The sequence below is a fragment of the Camelus ferus genome, chromosome 12, assembly GCF_009834535.1.
Source record: "Camelus ferus isolate YT-003-E chromosome 12, BCGSAC_Cfer_1.0, whole genome shotgun sequence".
Taxonomy (NCBI): domain Eukaryota; kingdom Metazoa; phylum Chordata; class Mammalia; order Artiodactyla; family Camelidae; genus Camelus; species Camelus ferus.
The window spans coordinates 23,039,375-23,067,356 of NC_045707.1; the positions used below are offsets into that span (position 1 = coordinate 23,039,375).

The window sequence follows — 27,982 nt, forward strand, 5'->3', positions numbered from 1 at the left end:
TCAATTTGGAGAGAGGCCTGTGATGAGGGTAGATGATGCCTTGGAACGAAGGAGGTGGAGGCGCTGTTGACTCTCTTCCCCAACGGGAGACCCGCCCACTTCAGACCCCTTAGTCCTTCCAAGGGGGTGGAGTCCGAGGGAGGGACTTACGGGTCAGACATGTGGGGGCTGGGACGTAGTGAGCGACTTGGGTTGGGTAGGGGTGAGGGGAAGGTAATCTCTGAACATTAGGGGTGGGGAGAGGAGGCGAGAAGAGAGCAAAGGTGCCACGGTTCGCCGGCGGACGCCTCAGAGCAGCAGCCCCCAGCAAAGGAAGCCCCGCCCCGCGGCTGCATCGCAGCCCCGCCCAGGCCCGCAGCGCAGCGCTGCAGCGCGAGGGGCGGAGAGGCAGAGCGCCGAGAGAGGACCAGACGCCCAGGTCGCCAGCATCCCGGTGCCGCAGGACAGAGGAAGCGCGCCGCGGCCCTGCTCCTCAGCCTTCGCCCGGGCTTTCTCAGCCCCAGACACCGAGCACCTGTCCTCCGCCTCGGCCTCAGCTGAGACCCCTCCACCGGAGCACACGCTGCCCCTGCAGCCCAAGAAGTGCCCCAGCCCTACGCCGGCGACCACCATGGCCGAGACCAACAACGAATGTAGCATCAAGGTGCTCTGCCGATTTCGGCCCCTGAACCAGGCCGAGATTCTGCGGGGGGACAAGTTCATCCCCATTTTCCAAGGGGACGACAGCGTCGTTATTGGGGTGAGTGCTACCCCGGGAGAGAATTTCAGGGAGGGAGCAAGAGGCTGAATCTTTCCCCTAAGCCGAGCCTTGGCCCCTGCCTGTCTCTGCACCCCCTCCCCGCCGCTCATCCTCCATCCTTTTCGCCGCAGCCCCTCCTCTCCCTGCATCAGGGATGGCTGGGTGTGGCCTGTCCAGGCCGGCGGCCGTCTCCGCAGAGTGGGAGGGGGCTACTTTCCCTCAATCAGGGGACCCGATTCCCCTTTGCTGTTCTCTGCAGCGTCCCCACCCCTTAGAGTCAGTCCCGTGTTTTTCTGATGTTTTCCCTCTTCCCTAGGGAAAGCGCATCTTCCCTTTGTTATTGGCTCAGATCTCTACCCCCACCTCCCAGGAAGGGAGGGGGAAGATTAGTGGCTGGGCTAGGTGGGAGGTGGGCAGTCCAAGGTCTCTGCGGAGGTACAAATGAGGGTGGGCTCTAGGACCAAGGCCCCCTCATCCCTGAAATAGTTTAAGCCTGGACGTGGGGGAAGGGCACCGATCTAATGAAGGGTATTCTGAGAAATACATTGATGCCACACCCAGTTTGATGGGGGAGCCACTGGGTCCTAAGGAAACGTCTGCCTTTCCCTCCCATGGAACGGTAGGAAGAGGATTTCAGACCACCTCCCGCCCCCAACTCCCCCAAACAAATAAAAATAACCAAACCCTGAGATCCTAACAAGTACTTGCTTATTCATCCCTCTTGATGAGCCAATAAAAAGTAGCAGGCCACCCCCTGTACCTCATCATGACAGCCCCTACCCACCCGGGAGACCTTATGAAGAAGGAGAACTAATAGTCACTGTGTGCTCGTTACTCTGCATGTATTATTTAATCCTCAAAACAACACTCTGAAGAAGGTATTAATATTTCCATTTTACAGATGAGGAAATTGAGGCCCAGAGAATTCGATTGACTTTCTCAAGGTCACACTGTTAATTCGTGGATCTGAAACTGAATCTGTGACTCTAAAGCTCCTGTCTTTTCTTCTGTATCACGTTGCCTCTGCAGATTTCTGTTCTGGACCTTTCTCTGTGATGGCACCATAGGGATTCCTTGGGAATTCCTCACCTACCTCCCCTTTCCTAGGTTGGTAGGGACTGTTAGGCTGTGGGGTGAAAGGGCCTGCGGTCCAGTCCAGTGAGGCTTGAGGTGTGCTGGGCCAGGAAACTGTAATCAGTCTGAGGAGGGAGAGCACATATAAGGGCAGTCCTCAAGGTCAGGGACATTTCTTATGTATCTTTGATCCACAGTGCTTGGCACGAGGGGAGGGAGCCTGGGCCTTCTGAATCAGGGAGAATGGGACTTTGAGTAAACATGCCTTAGGAAGACACTTGCTTACATGTTCTGTCCCCAAGGGCCCTAGTCTTTCACCAGGCTCTCTCACTCACACTGTGAACTCAAATGGATGCTTTTGCCTTGTGTGTGTGCTTATGTATGTCTGTGTTTGCCACATAGAAAGGGCCCCTGTCTCTCTTTGTCTCAGGGACCTTAGGCTTTGCAGTCTGGTCACTCTGGCCAGGCTACAATAGTCTAAATCAGCCCTCAGGGCCTCCTTTCTGAATAGTCTGGACAGTGGGGCAGTAGCTGGAGAATTAGAGCTTGAGGGCCCCCTGTGACATAAAGACTGAGAAACATGAGTGAGATGGTTGTGGAGGAGCAAATCCATGAATGGCTTCCACTTTTAAGCCTAGCTTCCTTGCTCTAGGTTTTTTAGGTAAGTCTGAGCCGACTCCTTTAGGCTCTCTGGGTCATCCATCCTGATGTGCTACGCTCGGGGCATGGGGGTGACGTTGGGAGAAGGAGTTGTGTTGATCTGTCCAATTCACCCAGCTAAATAGGAGAGATGTGGTGGTGGAAGTTGGGGAGGGAGGAGAGAAGCCAGGCCCAGGGCCCCCCTGCCAATTCAGATTCTATCTTACTCCACAGCTGGTCCTCCTTATCAGTTTTGCCTGCAATTTGCAGGGCTGTCCCTTTGTCTGCTCTGTATCTTCCCTTCCTCTAGCCCTTCCTGTCAATCTCTCCCTCCAAGATAAGTGCTTATGGGGGGCCATTTTGTCTCAGGCAGCATCCTTGGAGCTTGTCTTCCCAGGCTTTATGTTTATTCCTCATTCAGGAGGATGGGGGCTATAGGAGAAATGATTTTGAGGAGCACCTTGAGGATCCCAACAGGGAAAGAAATCTCCCACCCCCTTTCCTCTGTATTCCTCTAGCTCCTTTTGGGGCCCAGCGTATGGGAAACTGTCTGAGGAATTAATGGAGGAGGCTGCTTCAGAATGTCTGGGAAGGTGAGGGAAGAATGAAGGTGGGAGACGCTAATCTCTCCAAGCCCAGCGTCTGCTCCTTTCTCTAACAGCTAGCTCTTCTCTCTGCCTCTGCAGCAATGCGGCTAGCTCTGGGCTACAGAGTCACTAACGTTCGTGGGCTTTTTCTGCTTGGCAAAGTGTAGGAGAATAAGGTGGGAAGACAGCTCCGTGAGCCTTATTCCTCCCCCACTCCCCTGACTTCTCCCAAGAATCTGGGATGGGGCTTAGCCCAATTCATGGCCTGAGTCATAGTAGAAGGCTGTCTGGGTCACTGTCTGTGTATACTGTGTACCTTGTTTTGCTCTTGTGTCACTCAGAATCCGCTGTGACTTTAAGCGGACCTGTTTAAGTGTCTTTCTGCCTTGGTCCTGGCGGGCAGGGTGCCTGCTCTCTGCTGCTGCATCTGCGCCAGACCCGGGGGGATGACAGTAAGGAAACGCACAGCCCCTCCCTCCCTCTCTCTCTCTTCCCCTCTCCTTTCCTCTCTCATTCAAGTATCCACCACATTCTACCTTCCTTCAATCTCCTGATAGTGAAGTGGGTTCTTAGGGAGGCAAAAACACAGGGCCATCAAGTCCCTCATGTAGAAAACCCTGGTTGGGACCGGCAGGATTATTGGAGCAGAGTCAGCGCTGTTTGGGGTAACCCGGGATTCCTTTGATACCTGAAGAGAGGGAGCAGTTCTCCCCTTAGGCTTGGGGTAGTCTCATAAAGGAAAATGGAGAGGGGAGGTAATGTTCACCGTGGCCGGTGTCTCTCCAGTGTTACCATGGCAACAGTCCCCAGGGGTGTCACTACAGAAATCAGGCCCGGTGCTCAGAAGTTCAGTCTCTACCAAGTGCTTTAGTAAAGGTTGAAAAGGTTGGTCATCTTTGGATGGCAGGTCCTCCCATTAGCTTTAGTCAGCACACATAATGGAAAACTACCAAAAGTGCTGGAGACAGGACCAAATGGGAGACCGCAGGGAAGCTTGGAGTGGGTCAGAGGAGAACAGGGAGTCCTGGGTTGCGGGACTCTGAAGAGAAGCCCTCCGGAGGAGGCTATGAGGAGTGCCTAGACTGCTGTGGGTGGAGAAAGAGTGGATCACAGAGGCATTCCTCAAAGGTAGAGGGTTCTATGAGTGTTCCTAATTTAACAGTCTTCCGGTCCCTGGCTGCACTAACTCACAGGGTATTTGATTACCTGGAGGTAGAGATGGCGAAAGAGACTCCCCGGATGAGCGGGAGAAGTGTGTTCTTCTAAAAGAGGAGTGATGAAGTGCTTTAGTTCTGTCCAGAAACATTTGAAGAAATTCCCAAATGGAGGGGGCCAGCTGGGGAAGGGGAAGGAAAAGCCATGATAAGGCTCTGATGCGTTCTTGGCACATCAGTTCTGGGATCACTTTGGCAGGATGGGTATGGAATCGGATTGCTTGTATTTGAAACCGTTCTCTACTGTTTCTCAGCTGTGTGACTGTGGGAAGCTACCTTACCTCTCTGAACCTCAATTTCCCCATCAATAAAATGTAATAATAATAATACCTACCTCCTAGGATTCCTATGAGCATTAAATGAGATAATGCATATAAGCTGCTTAGCCCAGGGACAGGCACATAATAAACTCCCGACGAGAGTTAGATATTATTATTATTATTATTATTATTATTATTATTATTATTATTATTATTATTATTATTATTTTGTATATGCTATCTTCCCATAAGCTAGCCTTTGACATAATTGCGAAGTGGTTAACATTTTCCCCTTTTACTGGTTGTTTCATCCAAATGTCCAGTCCCCAGTATCTTCATGCTCTCTTCTTCCATCAGTGTCTGTGTTTATTCAACAAATATTTATGAAGAGCATCCTATGGGCCAAGGACTGTGCTTGATATTGGGGATTTAGAGTGAATCCCTGACTTTGGGAAATTCCTGGTGTCCATGGTGAACCGGTCTGCAGAGCAGCCTGGGCAGAGTCCTGGGAAGGGGCATCAGAGATGGCTTTTGCTAAGTGTACATATACTTCCCCAGATTCTGATAAGAAACCCCCCACGACATACTACAGTATGACTCAGAGTCATTATGTGTCATCAGAGAGGTAAATACTGGTGATGTTTCCCAAGTGAGTAATCCAGAGGCAGAAAATGTAGAAAACCACTGGCCTCGTTATTCTCATAGAAAGATCTGACAGAACGAATTCTTCCTGACTATGATCAATAGAAAATTAAAAGACATTTATATTGTAACAGACATAAGAATTTTAGGAAAAAGTAATGAACTAGATTTAAGGGCTCAACCAAGAGTAGGGAAGGAGTAGCAGGCCTTCCCAGAAACCCTGGAATTATGTCTATTGGCTTTCCCTGCTCACGAGATTACTAAGTGCACCCATTTTTAGCTCTTGGATATTTTTTATCCCCACAGTTCCCAGAATGCTCCCCTTCCTCCCTTTCTAGGCTTTTCCTTCGTTCCAGCCTAGACTGAGGAAAAGGGGTTCCTCAGGCAATAACTGCCTTCAGCACTTGGAGAGCGCCCTCCATTTTAATGTGTCCGCAGCAACCTCTGGAATCCTGCAACTGGGTGGGTGTGGGTGTGTGTGTGAGAGAGAGAGAGAGGGAGAGAGGGAGTTGATACACACATTCCCAGAAGGGAAGAAGGGAGGGGCAAGGTTGGCTCGAGAGTTATTTAACCCCCTTTGGCTGCATGCCTGGCTTCAAGATGCATGGATAGACATCATTGGTGGAGAATAGGTGAGAGTCACTGGGCTGAGATGGACGTGTTTTGTTTGTTTCTGTTTCCTCACCACTGGGTGGGAGAAATACTGAGTTAGATTACAATTCAAGAATCAAGTTTCAATTAAGAAATGAAACAAAATGAAAGAAAAGATATTATCACTGAGAAGGTGAGGCATCAAGGCCACTTCAAATCTGTTCATTGTAACACTGTATGATTTTATTCTACATAATAAGAATTTTATTCTTTGTAATGAAGTGTAATGACAAACTATTGATAAAAAGGGTGAAAAATTCACTAAAGTCCTATGAATAATTCATAAGCTTACTCAAACCTTAAAAAAAAGAATCAAGGTAGATTTTTCTTTAATAATACTAAACATAACCTGATTTCGACACTGATATATTTTAATTGTTGACAAAGTTAAAAACAAAGAAAAGCACATAGAAGAAACTAAAAATCAGTCAAAATCCCACCACCCCAAGAAAAACACTGTTAACAATTTGATGTTTTTGTTTCCAGTGGTTTTTTTCTAAATATATATAGATAATAATTTTAATAAGAGTGTATCACAAATTCTATATTGTTTTGAAACCCATTTTTTGACTATCTTACCATCATTAAAATTTTACACTTTCATTTATTTTTAAAAATATTTGATTTAATTTTTGAATGCCTTACATGCACATGTGACAAAATTCAAATGATATAAAAAAATGAACAAGGAAAAGTAAGCCTCCTTCCTACCCCTCTTTCCTAGTCACCAGTTCCCCTGTCAGAAGGCAGCCTTATTACCAGTTTCTTGTGGATCCTTCTGAAGGCATACCATACATTTACAAGGAAATACATTTATACATATATATCTTTTTTTATACAAGCGGTAGCATACTATATACATACTATTCTGTACCTTGCTTTTTTTTTTTTTAAATGGAGGTACTGGGCATTGAATCCAGGACCTCGTGCATGCTAAGCACAAGCTGTACCCCCACGCCCTAGTACCTTGGTTTTTTTTTTTTTAACTTAATGAGTCTTGGAGATCCTTCTATGTATCAGCACATAAAGATCTATCTTATTCTTTTAAACAACTGTATAATTAGCTAAAGGGATATGCCACCATTTACTTAGCTGAGTCCCTATTGATGGATATGGATATTTAGAGTTGTTCCAATCATTTGCTGTTACAAACAATTGAATGACCATGTAAATATTTAAGGGCCCAGCCAATGCAGTGCATCGTCAAACTATTTTATTTTGGCCACTTTGATACATTAAAATGATACCTCATAGTCTTAATATTCATTTCTCATTAACAGTGAGGTTGTGCATAATTCATCTTTTAGGAGCCACTATCACGTCATTTTATGATGTTATATTTTATGATTGCACTTTCTGAGATACAGTTACACAGTGAGTGCACAAGTCTTATGCAAAGGACTGGATGAATTTTATGAGCTATTTTGACACCTATGTAACCACTACCCAGACTGAGATCTAGAGCATTTTTACTGCCCCTGAAAACTCTCTTTTGCCGCCTTTCTGTCAACATTACCTTAAGGCAATCACTGCTTTGACTTCTATTACAACAAATAAGTGTTGTCCATTCTTGAACTTAATATAAAGAGAATAGTACAGTACATACTCTCTGAGTTTGAATTCTTTCACTCAACACATTTTTGACATTTATTGATGTCCTATTATGACATCATTTTAAATAGCAGTAAATGAGAAAATATATGTATGTGCCATAGTTTCAGTTCCTTATCTTAACTAGTCCCCTAAATGTAACTCCTTTCAGTTGTTTTCCGTTTCTCATTATTATGAGCAGTGTGATAAACATTCTTGTAGCTAAACATTTCCATAGTATGAATTCTCAGGAGTAGAATATCTGGGTCGGTGGATCTGTACAATTGAAGGCTTTTGATTATGTAATTCTGAATTGCCCCCTTAAAAGTATGGCTGTACTGTCCTACCAGAAAAGCATTAGGGCGCCCATTTCAAGGAAATTATACCTTCTTGAACCCCTATCTGTTCTGGGTATTACAATTAAGTTTTTGTTTTCAAGTTTGATGGGTGAAAAATGACGTTACTATTTTTTTCTTCAAAAATGTTGAGTATCTTTATGTTTATTGAACATTTGTATTTCTTCTTCTGCTGTTAGTACCTAACTCTTGCCCATATTTTTCTGGTTAGCTTTGTCTTTTTGTTACTAATTTATGAGAGTTCTTTACGTAGTAAGAATATTAATATCTTTGTTTTAGAAATTTAAATTTTTCTTATTTAAAAATTAGGTATTTTCATTTTAGAATGGTTTTAAATCTAAATCAAAAAGAACAACAAAAACTCCTAAAATCCCATTGCTCAAAGACAGCCAGTTAACATGTTTTCCTATGTAAGGTATACACTTATGCACGTATACATGACCTTTTTTTATAGAAATGGCATAATCCTTTATGTACTTTTTGTGTGTGTTTTTACACCACATACTATTTTAAAACCCACCTTTAAAAATATTTTGTGCATACCTTGTCGTGTCATCACACATTTTTCTCTAACATCATCTATACTATTTTTTTTTTTAATTTAAAAGCAATATGATGTCATTGTAAAACATTTACGTATCACAGAAAAAGTGTAGTAAGTATAAGTTCCTGTCGTTCTGCTCTCGGGCGATCACCACCATTAACGGATCTGTACATAGTCTTCCATATCTTTTTTCTAAGGCTATTCTATCCATGTGCTTTTTAAAAATATAAAATCACATTGTACACGTCTGTTTTTTTCACGTAATCGATCTTGGACAGGTCAGTATACAGAAACCAACCTTGCTCATTTTAATGGGGATAGATTATGGAGGTATCATAACCAGCATATTTGTGATGGAGGTGTGAATTATTTCCGGTTTTTCTTTAATATACATACTGCTGCAGTGAACATCCTTCTACACATATCTTTCAGTGCTTAAGCAAGTGATGTAAAATGAATTCCTAGCTTTGGGGTTGCTGGTACAGGGAACGACCAGTATGGACGTTTAAATATTTAATAGCGTTGTCCTCTGGAAAGGCTCTGTCTGCTTACAGCACTCCCTTCATTGTAGAGGGCACCTTCACCTTTGCTTTTTCTTTGTGGATTCTGTTTTTTGGGCTTTGGAGACCTTCCCCACAGGGAGAGCAGGTAAATATTCCAGGTAGATTTTTATCAGGAGCCAGACTTTTAAAATCTTTTAAATATTACAAAAAATATTTATTTTCCTTTTTGCAGAGAAGTAAAAAGAAGGAAACAGAATAATACACTATTGTCTCACTCTCTTTGGCATTAAAAAAATAAAACATACAACTTGTACATGGTTTAAAAATGTAAACCTTCCAGGATACAAAATGAAAAATGAAAGCCTCCTCTCCCAGTTTCTCTCCCCAAAATAACCCCTGTTAGTACTTTTGTATGATTGCTTCTGCAAAAAGATTCCACATATGTTGTTGCAGTACTGTGGGTGTACCTAGAGCCACGTCTCCAGCTTTAACCAAATTTTTTCACTTTTCTTACTTAGTTACAATGTGTCTCCCAAACTCTGGTGTCCATGGACCTGGAGGTTTACGTATCAGTTGAATAAAGGTGGTCTCTGTAGTAAAGCAATTTGACAACTAAATCATAGTCTCTTTATACTGAATGACAGGAAAATATGACTGAGAAACTTGTTACGATGGAGAACAAGCGTAGCCTCATTTAATCTCACCAGAGATCTTCCCTTTAATGTGATTAGGTAGCAAATATATTCTGTTTGTCTCCCTGAGTTGTAAATATTTTATATCTTTAGCATTTTTTTCTTTTTTTTTTAACTTTTTTTGGGGGTGTGGAGGAGGTTAGGTTTCTTTATTTACTTAAACAGAGCTACTGGGGATTGAACCCAGGACCTCATGCATTGCTAAGCACACACTCTACCACTGAGCTATACCCTCCCCCCACTTCAGCATTCTTATCAGCACACATGATTCATAACAAATGACCTGAATTAAACAAAGAACTTGTAGGTCTGGGTGATATGCTTCACAGTGTCTCTTTACTTAAAGCTGATTCCCTAAAGGGAGAACCATATTTCTAACTCCATATATTCTTTTCACAAAGAGAAAGCTTGTGTTAATAGTCCCACAACAGCTCAGTTGCTCAGTATTTGTATATTTCATTTATGCAATAAGCAATATACTAGTCATTTATCTCTAACTTTGCATCTTTCATTTAATGCATCTTGAAGATCTTTCCATATCAAGTCATATAGATCTATTAAGGAAGATATTTCTTAACTTAGTGGTAGATTTTTAAGTTAACAAATTGTTCTTCATTCTCCACAGCCTGTGGCCCTGTTGTCTTTTCCCATTTGGTTTCTAGGAAGGGGGTCTGGGACGGTGAGTGCTGAATCATCATACCAAGCCTGAGATCCCCTCACGCAGTCCTACTGTGTGATGCTCCTTAATGACACTCTCCGCTACAGACACAGCTCCTGGTGCCGATTCTAAATTTTGTTTCTCTTTAGTTTCTCTCATCCCCGTAATCGTCCGTGCATACCGAAGTTTGAAGAACTTTCCCTCACACCTGTCTGCTGACATCTGTCATCTTTTATTTCCACTTCAGGGGAAGCCATATGTCTTTGACCGTGTATTCCCCCCAAACACGACTCAGGAGCAAGTCTATCATGCGTGTGCCATGCAGATTGTCAAAGGTAATGGGTGTATTTTTAGAATGTGTATTTTCAGGCTCCCATTCCCAATCCCACTTCTCTCCACTAGTGCTCTTTCTCTGCCGTCTCTTCCAGATGTCCTTGCTGGCTACAATGGCACCATTTTTGCTTATGGACAGACATCCTCAGGGAAAACACATACTATGGAGGTGAGGGTTCTGACTTTCTGAGCGAAGAGCATTAATGGGACTTCAAGGAATCTTAGTGGGGTAAGATCTAGGAATCGAGGGTTGCCTAGAACAGAGGATGAACAGAAGGGAATGTTACAGTGGAAGCTGAATGGAACCCCTTCAGCCTGCTGCAGTTCTCACCCTCCTTTCTGCTACTCCAGTTTTCTTCTTTTCACCTGGAAAAGCAGCAGCAATTGAAGTCTAAAGGGCTGCTCAGTTCCCTCCTCCTTCCGCTGAAAGGTAGACATGGTAGTGACTGCCGCCTAACTTATCGTGGCCTTCATAGCAGCTATTACCTGTGTGTCTGTCTGCATACTCTGAGTTGTCTGATTCTTCCTGAGCCCCAGCCTCATTCCTGAATACCCTTGCTCCCCAGGGAAAGCTGCATGACCCCCAACTGATGGGAATCATTCCTCGAATTGCCCGAGACATCTTCAACCACATTTACTCCATGGATGAGAACCTTGAGTTCCACATCAAGGTGACCAGGGAATGGCCACTGGGAGTTCTCTTTTGGGACTGGGAGGGGAGGATCTAATATAAACCCACTGAGATCCTGGGCACCCCAGCTTATTCTCCCCCCATGGTCACTTGAGTTCTTCCCTGCCAACATAGTCTCTTCTGCCCTTTCTCTCTCACCAACACCATTTGAGCAGGTCACATTAACCTGAGATCCCTGTATCCGATTTAAGATAGGTTCTCTTCACGCCATACTCCTCCTTTCTCCCTGACCAGGTTTCTTACTTTGAGATTTACCTGGACAAAATTCGTGACCTTCTGGATGGTGAGTGGTGTTTAACCTCGGTGGGTCTGGGTGAGGAGGGCAAAGAAAAGAAAGATCACATTGCTCTTGGGCTCTTGGGCTTAGGTACCAATTGGTGAGCAATGCAGCAGGCACTCAAGGGCACACACATGCGTACTCATGTCCCTTGCCTCCACTTACGGGGAATTTCCAAAACCAAGAGGGTGAGAAGATGAGCTCAGATGCCCAGACCCATGTATAAATAGCCTGAGACTAGCTAGAGCCCTGGGGCTGGAATTCTGGAGGAGGAGAAACAGTCTTCAGCATGTGCAGGGCATTTAGGCTTCACAGGGGAGTCTTCGTCCCTTTTGCATGTGGAAGAATCCACCATCTCTGAGCAGACTGCAGGGTGCAGGGGTTGGGGAAGTGGTGGGTGGAGGTGCTGGCCTTGCTCACTCTGTTGTCTTGATTCAGTGACCAAGACAAACCTGTCTGTGCACGAGGACAAGAACCGGGTGCCATTTGTCAAGGTGAGAGTGGGGATGGGGCACCCAGGTGGGGCCAGTGTATTGAGAACGCAGGTTTAGGGGGAGGGTAGACCAGTGACCCAGAAGTTAGAGGGCAGATATCCTGGAGGGTGAGACATGCCCAGGGGCCGGGAAGAATCTGGAGCCTTGGAAAAGGCACTGTCTTAAAAGGGCATTTGGTCACTGTGCAGGTAATTTAATTTGCAGATCAAAGTTTATGGGTCACTGTCTATTTGCCCCCTGCAGGGTTGTACCGAACGCTTTGTGTCCAGCCCTGAGGAGATTTTAGATGTGATTGACGAGGGGAAATCCAATCGTCATGTGGCTGTCACCAGTGAGTTGGGAGGGAGGGGCTCTTGAGTCTGAGGTTCTGCCCCTCTTCCATGTGCTCTGGGGTCGAGACTCAAAAGTGAGCAAGGGAAGACTGTGTCCTCCAGAGTAGGAGGGATGCTTGTCCATGCGACCCTGCTGCCAGGGAGATGTAGGGGCTGGGCTAGTCCTGGCGGACACCCTTTCTCTCGGTGGGTGGGGGTGGCAGCCCATGGAAGTGGGGAGCTGAGGGCTTCAGTTCTACAGAGGTTGCTACAGGGACTGTTTCACCCTCCCTCCTACAGACATGAATGAACACAGCTCTCGAAGCCACAGCATCTTCCTCATCAACATCAAGCAGGAGAATATGGAGACTGAGCAGAAGCTCAGTGGGAAGCTTTATCTAGTGGACCTGGCAGGGAGTGAGAAGGTTGGGGGTCCTGTGGGGGCTGGGTGGGCAGGGAAGGAATCTCTGGGGAGGGTGGCCTTTTTAAAAATCAAAATAACTTTCTTACTGAGATATAATTCACATGCCATGAAGTTCGCCATTTTAAAGTGTACAATTCGGTGTTTTTTAGTGTGTTTGCAAGATTGTGCAACCCTCACTACTAATTCCAGAACATTTTCATCACCTGTTAATAGTTATGCCCTATTCTGCCTTCCCTCATCCCCTGGCAACCACTAATCTACTTTCTGATTTGCCTTTTCTGGACATTTCATGTGGCCACAAATACTATGTGGGTGGGGGAGTGGCCTTTGGCAAGAGTGGAGAAGAGGTGGTGAGAGCCTGCTCCCTCTGTATCTGCTCATGACACACTCACCCCTTCATACCCTGGTAGGTGAGCAAGACTGGAGCAGAGGGAGCTGTGCTGGACGAGGCCAAGAATATCAACAAGTCCCTATCGGCCCTGGGGAACGTGATCTCCGCGCTGGCTGAGGGCACTGTGAGTGCCCCTTGAGCTCCACCCCATTTTCTGCCTTCTCCTAATGCCCCCACCTCATCACGCCCCATTCGTGGGTTGCTCCATCCTCGTCAGCACTACTATCCTTTCCGATTTCCCCGTTGAATTAATTTTTCTGATTCACGGTCGCCTCTCTCCCCTAGAAAACCTACGTTCCATATCGTGACAGCAAAATGACACGGATTCTCCAGGACTCCTTGGGAGGAAACTGCCGGACAACTATGTTCATCTGCTGCTCACCATCCAGCTTCAACGATGCGGAGACCAAGTCCACCCTGATGTTTGGGCAGCGGTCAGTGACAGGGTCACCTGCTCCCCCCAGCCCCTGCGTGCCCTCCCCTGAGGGGCATGCTGGCCCTAATGGAGGTCTCATCCCTTTGTTCTCCTCTCCCAGGGCAAAGACCATTAAGAACACTGCCTCAGTGAATCTGGAGTTGACTGCAGAGCAGTGGAAGAAGAAATATGAGAAGGAAAAGGAGAAGACAAAGGCTCAGAAGGAGACGATTGCAAAGCTGGAGGCTGAGCTGAGCCGGTGGCGCAGTGGTTAGAAGGCGGGGGGTCCCTGTGGGTTTGAGAGGCATAGGGAGCCAGAGAGGGCCCTGCTGTCTTTAAGGAGGGCTGCGCTTCTGGAGGGGTGCAGTAGAGCGGTCATGAGAGAAGGGGAGAGAGGCTGACTACCTTCATCCCCCACGCCCAAAGAGGTTGGCGGTCCACTTGGCAAGACAGCTGGAAGCCTGGAGGTCTTGGAATTGAGGGGTAAGGGAGGAAGGACCCGCAGGTGCGGTTTTCCCTTTCCCATCCCTCACCCGTTCTCCCCCTTCGCCAGGAGAGAACGTGCCTGAGACGGAGCGCCTGGCTGGGGAAGATGCCGCCCTGGGAGCCGAGCTGTGTGAGGAGACGCCGGTGAACGACAACTCGTCCATCGTGGTGCGCATCGCGCCCGAGGAGCGGCAGAAGTATGAGGAGGAGATCCGCCGCCTCTACAAGCAGCTGGATGACAAGGTGAGGACGGTCGGGCAGGCACCGAGGTGAGCCCAGTGGGATGGTGAGGGAGGGGTTAAAGAATTAGCTTATCCTGCCTCTTTCTGATTTTAAAAGGGATGAATGCTCGTTATTGAAAATGTGGAAGATAAATAAAAATATATAGAAGAAATTTTAAATCACCCATCATCCCACCATTTACAAATAAAGCAATGCAATGGAGATTATACTGTATTTGTAACTTTGTACCCGATTTTTTTCTTCCATGTTATATAATGTGCAATTTCCTACTTTGTTAACAATTCTTCATAAAAGTATTTTTAAATGGCTGCCTAACAGTCCATTTATCAAAATGTATTTAATTGTTTATTTATTACAGGGCTTCCAGTTTGAGGTTTTTTTTTTTTTTTTTTTTGGTTGGTTGGTTGGTTGTTTTTGCTATTATAAATATCTCAGAAATGACTGTCCTTGAGGGGATGGGGGTACAGCTCAGCAGTAGAGCACATGCTTAGCATGCATGAGGTCCTGGGTTCAATCCTCTCTACGTCCATTAAAATAAATAAGTAAATAAATAAACTTAATTACTTTCCCCCAAATAAAAACAGAAAAAAATAAAAAAAAAAAAGAAATGACTATCCTTGTCTCTTATGCATAAGGCTTTGCTTTTGAATGATTTTATTAGAATGGACTGCTAGAGCGGGGTTTCTCAGTTGAAGGATATGAACATTTGAAGGCTTTTTCTGTGTATGGTCAAGGTCATACCAACTTCCAGAAAGAGAAGAATTAAAAAGTGAGGGCAGGAGTCGAAGAGAGAAGCTGAGGAAAAGACCGCTTTCTTTTTAGGATATGGAGTTTCTAACTCAAAGCCTAAACTATCTGAATTTTTACTGGATCCACCCAGCCCTGTAAGTCTAAACTGGAAAGAGTAGCTTCCCTTCACTCCGGCTTTCCCCTTTGCCTCCAACAGGATGACGAGATCAACCAGCAGAGCCAGCTCATAGAGAAGCTCAAGCAGCAGATGCTGGACCAGGAAGAGGTAACGGGAAGGAGGGCAAGATGCAGGAGGAGAGGGCGGTGTGTCCATCCCCGAAAGGCATAAAAAGACCTTTCTCCGATGAGGTGAAGGAAGAGGCATTCTGCGTAGGGGTTAGTCACCCTCCAGGATAACAGAAGTCTGGGGACTTAAATGGGGTTTTGCTTATAGCAGAGGTGCTGGAGTCTCGGTCCCCTGCCTTCTGTGGCCCTATTCCTGAGAAGCCGAATGCCCACTGCCTCTTGACTCTGGCCTGTTTCCTTGCCTCTGTCCTGGAGCTGTACCCGGGTGGAGGGGGCTCAGCTTCCCCAGACCACAGGGCCATCCGAGTGGTCACTGGCAGCAGACTCCCTCACTGGCTCGCCCCTCCCTCGCAGCTGCTGGTGTCCACTCGAGGAGACAACGAGAAGGTCCAGCAGGAGCTGAGCCACCTACAGTCGGAGAACGACGCGGCGAAGGACGAGGTGAAGGAAGTGCTGCAGGCCCTGGAGGAGCTGGCCATGAACTACGACCAGAAGTCCCAGGAGGTGGAGGAGAAGAGCCAGCAGAACCAGCTTCTGGTGGATGAGCTGTCTCAGAAGGTGGTGAGTGGCCGGCCAGGAACCCCCGGCCTCAGAACACCCCCCACATCCAAAGGGACCTCTGCTTCCTGACGGGGCCACATCATGTTTGCACCTTTGTGTGGCCGTCCAGTGTGTTGTGAGCCTTCCCGGCCCCGCCACTGCCTTTGCCCTCCCAACCCCTCTCCCTTCCAGACCCTTCTGCAGGGCCTGTGTTCTCTTCACTGCAGCCATCAGGGTCATGCATGAAGGGAAAGGCCTCCACCTGGGCTGGGGAGGGGAGCAGGCAGGTGGTGATGGGGTGACCTGAGGGGCTGTCCCCAGGCCACCATGCTATCCTTGGAGTCTGAGCTGCAGCGGCTACAGGAGGTCAGTGGCCACCAGCGAAAACGAATTGCTGAGGTGCTGAATGGGCTAATGAAGGACCTGAGTGAGTTCAGTGTCATCGTGGGCAACGGGGAGATTAAGCTGGTGAGTGGAGAAAGAGGCGGCAGCCTTGTTGGGATCATTCTTGTTCTGGGCACTGGGGAGAGACGCGGGTGGGACAGCCCAGGCTGGCGGGGATACTGAGAAGGGAAGGCCAAAGATCCAGGAAGTACGGCCGCAAACTAGACACAGGAAGGCAGGTACAGGTTTGCATAAGACTCAACAGAAATACACATTCTGAGTAGACATACCCACTGAATAAAGAAGCAATGGAGATGTGCTTATAGCAGGATTTAGAGATGGGGGCACAAAGTTAGGAATGATATATGCAGATCTGTGACAGCAACAGTGACCCATCTAGGTGATCAAACAGATCAGTCTGAATACAGAAGAATATCCTATCCTATTGTTCTAGAGAACAGAAGAAGGTCACTGTTGGAATTGGATCTTTAAGTGCAGAGAGAGGGACTTAGTGTGAAATGCAGGGGAAAGAGCTGCTAAAAGTTGCTCAGAGCACAGCCGGCCCACCTGAGTCCCTGTGTTGGGTGTGTGCGGGGCTGGGCCGAGTGGAAGGGAGTGGATAAAAGGCTTCCCCGCAGCAGAGAGGTACCTCTTCCCTCCCCTGTTCCCCCACAGCCGGTGGAGATCAGCGGGGCCATCGAGGAGGAGTTCACCGTGGCCCGACTCTACATCAGCAAAATCAAATCGGAAGTCAAGTCTGTGGTCAAACGGTGCCGGCAGCTGGAGAACCTCCAGGTGGAATGTCACCGCAAGATGGAAGTGACCGGGCGGGAGCTCTCGTCCTGCCAGCTCCTCATCTCCCAGGTGAGAGCCGGAGGTTTAGAACCTTTGGGTGCCATAAGAGAGGGCGACTCTGGACATGGGGTAACTCCTAGCGCCCACGTTCATGTCAGGAGCCTAGGGTTAACTGAAGTCAAGGTCAGAAGAGCTGGTGGAGGCTGGGAGGGTCCAGGCTAGAGAAGTGAAGGGGCGGGGGGATACTGCCCTCTGCGCCAAGAGGGTGTGAAGGAAGGGTCTCCAGAGGAATGGCCCTGACCCTGCATCCTCAGGGAAGGCATAGCAGGAGGGGTGGTTGGAGGTGGGAGATACAGCTTATGGAGGTCTGCACTGCCTGGAGCTTGGTCCTTTGCACCATCATCTTCCTCTCACCAACCCTCACCCCAACAGCATGAGGCCAAGATCCGCTCCCTTACGGAATACATGCAGAACGTGGAGCTCAAGAAGCGGCACCTGGAAGAGTCCTATGACTCCCTGAGCGATGAGTTAGCCAAGCTCCAGGCCCAGGGTGAGGCCCTCTTACACTTCCAACCCACCCATCCTGAGATCTGAGAGCCCACAGAGGACAGGGTCGGGGGGAAGCAACAAACATCAAAAGAAACCCCCTGACAGCACACTTAACCCAAAGCAGTAGACTGAAATCATGGAGTCCAGCTCACATGCTCTTAGCAAGCTTATGCATGAGGCACATTTTACATGAGCCAGAAACCCTCCATTGTTCTCTGTCCCTTCTGTATGAAATTGGACAGTCATAACCCAGAACATCTCTGTGGGCCCATTCTGGGTAGAGGTCCCCTGCCCTGCCTGGAGCTCTGATCACAATGTGAAGTTCTGGTGTGATGTAAGCTGTCTTCCCCTCAGAAACTGTGCATGAAGTGTCCCTGAAGGACCAGGAGCCAGACACACAGGACACAGATGACGTGAAGGCAAGTGGGGAAGGCATGGAGATGATGGGGCCCGGCAGGGCTGTGCTGACCCTTGCCAAGCTGCTGTTCGGTAGTACAGCTTTGAGCTTGAGGTTGGGTTGTTTGCAGAAGGCCCTGGAGGTGCAGATGGAGAGCCACCGGGAGGCCCATCATCGGCAGCTGGCCCGGCTCCGGGATGAGATCAACGAGAAGCAGAAGACCATCGATGAGCTCAAAGAGTAAGCGTTCCCTGGGGCGGCTCAGTCTCTGCCTGGTCCTTTAGCCTTGCTGCGCCCACTCAAATGCTCCCACCTGGGCCAGGCTCCTGTTCTTTAACTTCCCCGAGTTGTTCCTCCGACAGTGACACGACTTTGCAGCCCAGCTGCAAGAGGCACTAGGAGTAAGGACTGGTCCCTATCCACGAGGCTCTTCTGATTAGATAGCTCAGGGTCCCTTACCCTGTCATGGAAGCAGTGGCCCGAGTCTGCCTCTGAAATCCAAATCAGCCCTACCTGGAGCCACTTGTACAAGAAGGAAGGTATCTGAGGAGCTGGCCTTCCCTTTGTCCTCACTGACATCTTTTTGTTCTCCCCGATAACTCCTTGCCCCCCACAGCCTGAATCAGAAGCTCCAGTTAGAGCTGGAGAAGCTTCAGGCTGACTACGAGAAGCTGAAGAACGAAGAACATGAGAAAAGCACCAAACTCCAGGAGCTGACGTGAGTCACGGGTCCTCCTGCAGACCTGGGGCACACGGGCTCAGACAGCTACTCAGATGCACTGCAGAGGCAGGATGCAATGTAGATGTGCACACAGTGACTGCAGGAAGCAAGTGCCCCAAAAGAACAATGTGATGGGGTGGGGAAGGCAAAAAAGGGGAGACTTTCAGAAATGACTTCTGTTCAAATATTAGCTGACATGGATAAGGTGTTGGTGATGTTCTGTGAAGTGTAAAAAGCAGGTTAGAAAACAGTATGAATGGTACGATCCCATAACATTTATGTGGGATACACATGCATAAAAGAGTCTGGAAAGATGGACACCAGAATGTTAATGGTGGTTAGATCTGTAGAATCATGGGCTTTTTAAAATGGAATTTGTCTTCCTTATTTTTTCTTTTCTAATTTCTGCACTGTGATCATGGGTAACTTGTGCAATAAATAATAATAAAATATGGATCAAAGGAATGGAGGCGGGAGGAGAGGTGGGAGGTGGGGTGGCCCTGAGAGATTCTTCTGTTCCCTTCTTGCTCCAGATTTCTGTACGAGCGACACGAGCAGTCCAAGCAGGACCTCAAGGGTCTGGAGGAGACAGTTGTGAGTGGCTTCCTTCTGTGCCAAGTTAGCAGGGTGGGGTGGGGGCTTCAGTTCTTCCCCCCGATTTCTTCCTAACCCCATTCCTCCTGCCTTTCTGCAGAGTCAATCTGTGGCACAGTCAGGACACACCTCCTAAAGGATGGGTGACTCAGTAATTTTAGAGGGGGAATGGTGACCTGGTATTTGGCAGCCCCCAATTTTTCATCATTTCTTTCCAGGCCCGGGAACTCCAGACCCTCCACAACCTTCGCAAGCTGTTCGTTCAAGACGTCACGACTCGAGTCAAGAAAGTGAGTGCTGTCTCGGGGGTCTTCCAAGCCCCCATATTCTCCTGGCCCCTGGCTTCTTCAGTCCCTGTGGCCTCCAGTGGGGCTGGCTTGGCCTGGTCTGGGTGGGACCTGATTGGCCTCAGAACAGCCACATCTCCCCCTGGTCCCTGTCTCTCATCAGAGTGCAGAAATGGAGCCCGAGGACAGTGGGGGGATTCACTCCCAGAAGCAGAAGATTTCCTTTCTTGAGAACAACCTGGAACAGCTTACAAAGGTTCACAAACAGGTAGGAGCTGGGGGAAGGGGTAAAGAGAACTCTTGAGGCCAGGAGTCTAGGATACTTAAATCCCCAGCAGCCCTTGGATTTAGGAAAATCTATTTGCATGTTTTCCTTACTTTTCCCTTTCCCTTTTCCAATGAATCCCTTCTTTATACCCGATTTGGTTCCACTTTTACTAGTTCTTTGTTCTATGCCTGCTTTCCCTTCCCAAAGCCCCCCTACCTGCCTCTGCTCAAACTGGAATTCCCCAGGCCTATGTTGTTGGAGGGAGAGGTTGAAACTGATGGAGTTTTCAGAGGCATGGGGCTGTAACCATACACGAGGGATACTGGTCGGATGCTAGCCAGGGATGGAGAGCAGTGAGGCAAGAAGAAGCCAGGGATGCTGGGCTTTCTCTCCTGGCGAGGGCTCCACCCACCTAGGCCTGGGGCAGGCACACAGGGAAACGACATGATGTCCTCCAGGCGGCCCAGCCAGCCCCTGGTCTGGGCCCGTGAAAACTCCTGTGTATTAAGTTGCTGCCTCTCTGTCCCCCTCCTTGCTGCTGCGGTTCTTTAGGTGGAAGACTGGGTTTCAAAGGTATGGGGTGGGGAGGTAGATGGGGCAGTCCGAAGGAGTCAGGACAGGAAATGTTTGGTGCGCACAGAGCAGGAGCACCCTCACTAGCGCCAAATAGCTGAGCCGCGAAGACAGATGCTGTCAACTGGCTCTTTAACTGATTCATAAAATAAATCCTGACCTATACTTCATCCCTCTCCTTTCAAGTCCGTCTTAAATTTCCTTTTATACTCATATTCTCACCAAACTAGAGCTTAAACTTCTTTTCTTCCCAGTGCTTTGCCCAGCATGTATAGTAAATACCCCGTACACTTTTTAATTTTTTTAAATAATGAAAAAAAAATCCCAGAACTGTGGCCCAGTGATACTCCACAGGGCTTATTTATTTTATTCAGGCCTGCAGAGGGCTTTACTACCATCTTTTCCCCTTTGCTTATTGTAAAAGAGTATAACAACATTATAGAAAAGTTGAAAGACTGGGAAGAAACATTTGTAGTCAGTTTTGCCATTCTTTTAAATTTCTGTGTTCATTTTCCTTTTCTAGCCAGAGGCATATTATATTGCTTTTTTCCCCAGTTTTTAAAATTGTGGTTAATTACACATAAAATTTACCACCATAACCATTTTTAAGTGTTCTGTTCAATGGTAGTAAATGTACTCACAGTGTTGTCCCACCATCACCACCACCCCACTCCGGAAGTCTTTTCATCTTGTAGGACTGAAACTCCATCCCCTTTAAATAAACTCCTTATTCCCCACTCCCCTCAGCTCCTGGCAGCCCCCATTCGACTTTCTGTCTCTAAAATTTTGACTCTCGCCTAAGTGGAATCATCCAGAATCTGTCCTTTTGTGACTGGTTCATTTCACTTAGCACAGTGCCCTCCAGGTGCATCCACACTGTGGCGGATTTCAGGAAATCATAAGCTGTTTCCTTTCCCCTCCATGAAGCCACTGCCTCTGCTGTACGTCTCAGAGACCAAAAACTACTCACCTGTAGGATAGAGGACTCCTCCTAGTTTCTCACCTCAGCAGACATAAGACTAGAAAGGAAAACACAAGAGATGTAGAGACTTAGGTAACAGAATCTTAAATAGCCAAGGCCATAGCCCTATTACAGGTCAAGCTAAATTATTATCATGGCAAAACATTGTTTATAATCTGTAAACTGTCCAAAATTATAGGAATAATTCTTCCAGTGTTCCCTGCTACACCGATTTACCTGATCATCTTCCAAGGCCGGCTCTGTCTGCAATTTATAGGGTCCCCAGTTGTTGAGTGAAACCTTGTAAAAAGATCAGGAAGTCTTTTTTGGCTGTAAGGTGGTTGCTGCCATGCTCTAGCTTAATTTAAATGGGGGGAAGGACAGCCCAGGAAATCCTTGACCCGTGAAGGTAACGAGCACAAATGTTTGTGAGAACTCAAACATTTTCTTTCCTTCCTATGGGGCGGCCGTGTGTATGTGTGTTGGGTGGGGCTCCTGTGTTCCAGCTTCTGCTCCTGCTCTGCACTGCACCTAGCCTGCTCCCAATACCATATCCACCCTTCAACTGCTACTGTGCTCTTGCTGCCTCACCCTGTGCATGCCCACGAAACCATCTCTGGATCTCTGGGTGAGGGGGGTGCCTCATCCCCATGGTTGCCCTGGGGCTGTCGGTCTGGCACCCGCTGTGATGGGGGGGGGGCGGTGTGTCTAGGCCAGGAGGAGACTGGAACAGGGCACTGTCACAAGAGTTCTGGGCTACAGAGAAGTTGGCACGTTTTTGCTGTCTGGAAAATGATGTAACTTTTAAACGCCTGACCACCGTTTGCTAAAGGGAGAAGGAAAGAACTGGCTAGACAGCAACTAGGCAAAGGGAATGAGGCCTTTGGAGGAAACAACATGGTTGCCATCTTCTCTGTCTTGACTTTTCTTTATTCTCTCTCCCCACCCGCACCCCTACACTGGCTCTGTCTCTGTGTGGTTCGCCTTTCTCCTGGGCTCTTCCCCCGGCTCACCACACAGCTGGTACGTGACAATGCAGATCTGCGTTGTGAGCTTCCTAAATTGGAAAAACGACTTAGGGCTACGGCTGAGAGAGTTAAGGCCCTGGAGGGTGCACTGAAGGAGGCCAAGGAGGGCGCCATGAAGGACAAGCGCCGGTACCAGCAGGAGGTGGACCGCATCAAGGAGGCTGTGCGGTACAAGAGCTCCGGCAAGCGGGGCCATTCTGCCCAGATTGGTGAGTGGGGAGTGGGCATCAGTAGGCAAGGGGGGATTACCATCTGGGGAAACCCAGCAAATTCCCAAGTGTCAAGCAACCCCACCTTCAGCCTCACCCAACACCCCAAAAAAGTATAAAAATGAATTGTAAGCAACTCAGTTCAACTCTAGCTAAATGACCTGAGGGAGCAGGGCAACTGCAGGGTAACAGATCTCCTCGTCACCGTCATTTTCCTGTGTTCGCTGCAGCCAAACCCGTCCGGCCTGGCCACTACCCAGCGTCTTCACCCACCAACCCCTATGGCACCCGGAGCCCTGAGTGCATCAGTTACACCAACAGCCTCTTCCAGAACTACCAGAATTTGTACCTGCAGGCCGCACCTAGCTCCGCCTCAGATATGTAGTGAGTGACCGTGGGCGTGGGCTAGAGTCCCAATCCAGGGCTTTCTGCACGCTAGAAGCATAAGGCTAGGGGATAATTATGGGGTGAGACTTAATTCTTTTCCTAAGTAGCTTCATTTCTAACCCTTTCTCGACTTCACACCCTAGATTAGAAGGTGGGCATCTGCCCTCCCAGCCTGTGGCCATGTTCGTTGTCCTCTGGTCCCTGGGGATGGGAGGGGTGTATGGCTCCACCCCTGAGGGTGAGTGTGGGTTAGTGGTCCTCAGAATAGTGGAAGGTGGGGTGCCAGAGGTGGCATCTCTCTCCTCTGCTCTATCCAGCTTTGCAAACTCCTGTACCAGCAGTGGGGCCACATCTTCTGGCGGCCCCTTGGCTTCCTACCAGAAGGCCAACATGGAAAATGGTGAGTGAAAAAGATGGGTAACCAGCTTGCGGGACCCCCAGGGTAAGTTGAAAAGTATCAGAAAAGTAAGTGACCCTGTACCTACAGCTCAAACACTGCATCCCTTCGGGGTCTTGGACTCTTAGAAGTGGGTTCCTCTTGTCACCGTGCCTGTCCCCACCGTTTCCTTCCTTTCCCCTTCTCCTCTCCTCTGTGAGGACTCAGGGAGGCTTTTTTTCAAACAAAATAATGGCGCAGGTTGCGGTAGTTGAAGACAGAGTGTCGCGGACCCAGATAGCAGCTCTGCTCCCCAGAGGCTTACCTTTTTCTCCAAGGGATTAGGATGAGGGAGGGTTTGGGGAGACTGTTTGTAACACCCTATCTCTTTTTTCCTTCTTCCAACCCTGTGTTTTCAACGATGGTCTCTTCAGGAAATGCCACAGATATTAATGACAACAGGTACACCAGTGCCCACTGCTCCTGGGTTCTCCGGGTGGGCTCAGAAGAAGTGATGGCATTTCCCTCGTGCCCCACTTAGAGGTTCTCTGCAGCCTCTGGGGGAAGGAGGTGGAAATGAGAGCCATTCGTGCCACCACCGTTGTCCAGAAGATGCAGGCGTTCCCCTGCCCCAGTGCAGAACACCCACCCCTCCTCGGTCCCCCCCGTGGCACCTCCGCATTCCAGCTGGGGGGATGCTGGGAGAGCAGAGTGGCCGGAGTGCTGTCGTTTTCACGGCACTGACGCGCTGTGGTTGTGCTGCGTGTCTTCTCCCAGGAGTGACCTGCCCTGCGGCTACGAGGCTGAGGACCAGGCCAAGCTGTTCCCTCTCCACCAAGAGACAGCAGCCAGCTAATTCCCCACGGGGACTGCTGATACCCGCACTTTCAGGTAGTGTCAGGCCACTTCCTCTGACTGCCCTCAGGTGGCCTCCTTTCTTGCCCTCAGCTTCTTTGTTTCTCCCGCTTTTTAAAAATCATCTCAAAACTTTTACTCTATAGTTGTCCCTTAACTCCTGCTTTGCCCTCCGGGGCTTCATCAAAACTGCCCCACGTCCTGGACACTGGCCTCCCCTCCCCCCTTGTGCTCGGCCCTAGTAGTAACCACAGTACCACTTTCTGCCACTAGGGGTCACTGAAACATGTCAAAAGAAGTGAGCAAGGGCAGTGTCCATCTCTAGCCCCCACACAGGTCACAGACTTTTAGATATTAGAAGACCTTGGGAAATCTTCTCAACCCTCCCTCTGCCTCCATCCTAAAATACTTTTTGTATGGATAGGCATTTTCTGAACTAAAACATCTCCAGAAAAGGAGACGTTTGATTTACTTCTACACCTGTGTCCTATACTCCTCATATCTGTATATGTCACCAGTAAGCCTTAAGAAATGCCCCAGGAGGTCTCACTTTTGTCCCTCTAGCTGCAGTGTCAGCACCCCTCCCATCTTGCCAGTGGAGGTGGAAAACAGCCGTGTCCCCACCTCCAAGCACCACCCGCTTCTCCACCTCTGTCCCAGGTCCTCTCCCCTGTGCCCTCTGCGTTCCTAGCAACACAGGCACCTTCCTGGTTCTCACGTGTCACCAGGCTTCTCACCAGGGTTGGTTCAGGGCCCACAACTAGGCACTGGGATCCTCTTTTACTGTCCACTTTGGATCCTTGGAGAATGAGAAACAAGAGAATATTGTCCAGTCTCCTACTGGGCTGCATCCAAGCCGAGCCCTCTCCAGGGGTTTTCCAGAAAACTAGGCCAGGCACACACAGGCAGAAAGGCTTGAGAAGCAAGCAGGAGGAATGGGGAAGGAAGAGTTAGGGAGGATGGGGGGTGGAGGAGCAGGGGCTGGGAGGGTGGCGTCTGGTTGCTGGTATCAAAGGAACAGGACTGTAAACCAAAGTTGTTACAGAAGCCACCCTGTTCCTGTTCAGTAGCCAGGCTGCAAGGTGGCTCCTCACAACCTCTTTCTCTTTCTTCTCCAGTTTCTAAGAGGGACTGAGGCCTCTTCTCTCAGCATGCTGCAAACCTGTGGTCTCTGATACTAACTCCCTCCCCAACCCTTGTTGTTCGACTGTACCATGTTTGATGTCTTCTCTTACTCTGTACCTCTTTGTACTCCGTATCTATATATCAAAAGCTGCTGCTATGTCTCCCTCTTCTCTCTGTCTTACTCTCTAGTATCTAATGATGTATTTAGCAATTTCTAAGCATAGTATCCCCTCCTCGTTTGGGGCCATAGGGAGGAGGGGCAGTGTTTCTTCTTCCTCTCATATATGCGTCTCTCACACTGAGTGGTGTTAGTCACGGAGATGATAAAAGGAAAACGGGAGCCAGAGGGCCGTGACCCTTCCCATACACAAGTACACACGCACACATGCACGTACACGAAGCCTTAAGCAGAAGAATGTCTTAGCATCATAAGAAGACACAGAAATAGACTCTTCCTCCCTCCTCTTCCACATTTAGCACAGGGGAGGGTAACATGGAAGGCCTGCTAAATTAGACAGAGAGTTTTCTTCAGACACCCCTCACCCGAACGGAGGGATCCCGGGCATGCACCTCTGCCCTCCCAAGTCGGCCGTTAGCCTCCCTCTTCCTGTTCCGCCTGGACAACCAAGAACATGGACTGCTCAAGGGACCGCTTCCCTTCCTCCTCAAAACTCCTTTTGATATTCTCTACCTGAGAGCTCATGACCAGAACCAAGAGCTGCTGAAAATATTTTGAAAAATGACGGAGGCAGACCGTTCCCAGCTTGTCTGTCCATGGTCATACTTATAGCCAAGTGTCAGCAAAACAGCTGCTTCTTTGGCTTTGGGGGGTAAACAGGCTGGAAAATTCCCAAGTATTTTTTGCCACTAGTGACGAGCTGGATCCTTTCTCTGTCCCATATTGGGCTGCATGCTCCTCCCATCTCCACCTTTTGGTTTGAGGGCTTCCAGTTCATTGGCCAAATACCTGTCTCGAAATGCCTTCCTTTCAAGCTGGAGCCTGACTTTTCCCTGATATACATTTAAAAAATTTATTTCCACAAAGAATTCCTTCTATAATGTCCCCATCTGGCATTAAGTGCACTTTAAAGAAAGGGGCAGGGCAGATTTTCCAGAGGTGGAGGAGCCCAAGGGCTTAACCTGGGGGGCTCCCCCCTCCCCATATAATTGATAGGACTGTTGTTTTGGTTTCTTGTCCTTTCCCACCACATGGTGCTAAGGTGGCTTTCCAGGTAACTGCAGGGATGGAGAGTGGAGGTCACAAGCCAGTCCAAATCAAGAAAGAAAGTCTGGTGTCCAGAGAGCCAGTCTCATCTGGGATGGAAGTACAGGGCAGCAGGGCAACCCATCCCCCAGCTTCTAAGTCAGGAAAGGAAGCTCAGTGTGAGTGCCAGCCAGTAAATACAGGCTGTGTTGGCCCGTGACTCCTTCAAGGGAAAAAGTCCCTTCTCCCTTTACCTGTTGGGCCCCTTTTGGCAATTAAGGAGAAATGCAGGGCAAAAAAGAAAAAAACAAAACAAAAAACCAGAGGGATGTGGAATAAATCCAAGGTGGTGTTATTCAAACATTTTTCAAAATCAGTCTTATATAGAACCCTGATATAAAAAACAACTAGAAGTGATGCAGACCTGGGTAGTTTGCATTTTTGTTATTTGGTGGAAGATGCTTCACTAGTTGAAGAGTCCTTGAACAGCCCTAAGAGACCCTGAGGGTTCTTTAGAGTAGTTTGAAAACCATTCAATCTGGCTCCCCTCCCCCAGGCCCGCAACTCACAGTGAAGAGGGCAGGGGTTGGGTAGACTGAGCCACGCTGTCTCCAGACCCAAGGGGAGAGGAAGGAAGATGGCTGCGCACCTGCAGACTTGTGCTCGTATTGGCCAGCAGGGCACCCAAGAATCCAGTGGGCTTTACGTAATCTTGCCACCAAATGATTCTTTTAAAATATAAGAAAATGGGAAGGTGTAGGCCAGGTGAGGAGAGAGGTGACAGAGGGAGCAGACTTCTCTTTAGCAAGATGTAAGGGAAATACAATTCACTTACATAAATAAGAAACAACACACACACACAAAGCCTTCGCCAGAAGCTTCACTCTCCATCCTTCTCCTCCTCCCTACCCACCCCCACCACCCCCACCACATTCCTTTCAGAGAGCCAGGGTCACCACAAGGGACACTTGGCCTGCCCACTCACATCTGCCAAAATATTGCATGCCAGTGTGGAAGACAAACCAAACCGCACAAACCCCAGTGTGTATTTACTTGATGTACATAGATACCTTTAAAATAAAATAAATTCAATGATGACTCCAAGGTGTCGTAAATCTTTACCCTCCCCCAGTCTCACTCCCTTCCCTGCATGTAATGGTGTTATGACAATGTGGTATATGTCCTTCCGGGTGTTTTTCTACATATTTCCACGCAGGGTTTTTTTTTTTTCCCCACTTGACAATATATCCTAGAAATCTTTTTATGTCAAAATACACATTTACCTCATTAAAATATATAATCTTTCATAAACTTATCCTGTAATTTATTCAACCACTCTACTATTGGTGGACATCTATCCAAGCTGTTTGTAATTTTTAACAAAAGATGGTATCCTGTTCTCTTCATTTTTTCCCCCAGACCATCCTCAGTCCCAGCATCAGTTCCATCCCTCTCTAGTGCAGCTCCGTCCCTCCCTTGC

General features: G+C 48.1%; 1 protein-coding gene across 3 annotated transcripts; it reads left to right on the top strand.

Moving 5' to 3' along the window:
• Nucleotides 1-241: 241 nt before the first annotated feature.
• Nucleotides 242-27,606, top strand: KIF5A (kinesin family member 5A). Of its 3 annotated transcripts, none has more exons than XM_014557441.2 (30): nt 242-739; nt 10,397-10,484; nt 10,578-10,651; nt 11,049-11,153; nt 11,408-11,456; nt 11,889-11,944; nt 12,188-12,275; nt 12,556-12,680; nt 13,090-13,194; nt 13,356-13,504; nt 13,607-13,755; nt 14,039-14,214; nt 15,161-15,229; nt 15,604-15,810; nt 16,111-16,257; nt 16,849-17,037; nt 17,401-17,518; nt 17,872-17,936; nt 18,045-18,154; nt 18,531-18,632; nt 19,169-19,229; nt 19,448-19,519; nt 19,680-19,784; nt 20,337-20,357; nt 22,339-22,555; nt 22,786-22,939; nt 23,260-23,342; nt 23,753-23,780; nt 24,096-24,209; nt 25,292-27,606. In XM_014557441.2, exons 1-29 carry the CDS (start codon nt 611-613, stop codon nt 24,172-24,174), a joined length of 3,120 nt encoding a protein of 1,039 aa, XP_014412927.1. In that variant the 5' UTR covers nt 242-610; the 3' UTR covers nt 24,175-24,209; nt 25,292-27,606. The 3 variants fall into 3 exon arrangements, with proteins under 3 accessions (XP_014412927.1, XP_006182569.1, XP_032349099.1); XM_032493208.1 differs by having other exon boundaries at nt 611-739; nt 18,048-18,154; XM_006182507.3 differs by lacking the exon at nt 20,337-20,357.
• Nucleotides 27,607-27,982: the final 376 nt, after the last annotated feature.

Coding starts and splice junctions, on each gene's coding strand:
- KIF5A (XM_014557441.2), top strand. CDS start 611: ATGGCCGAGACCAACAACGAATGTAGCATCAAGGTGCTCTGCCGATTT. Junction 11,154..11,407: donor ACCTTGAGTTCCACATCAAG/GTGACCAGGGAA, acceptor CTCCCTGACCAG/GTTTCTTACTTTGAGATTTA. Junction 13,505..13,606: donor ACCCTGATGTTTGGGCAGCG/GTCAGTGACAGG, acceptor CTCCTCTCCCAG/GGCAAAGACCATTAAGAACA.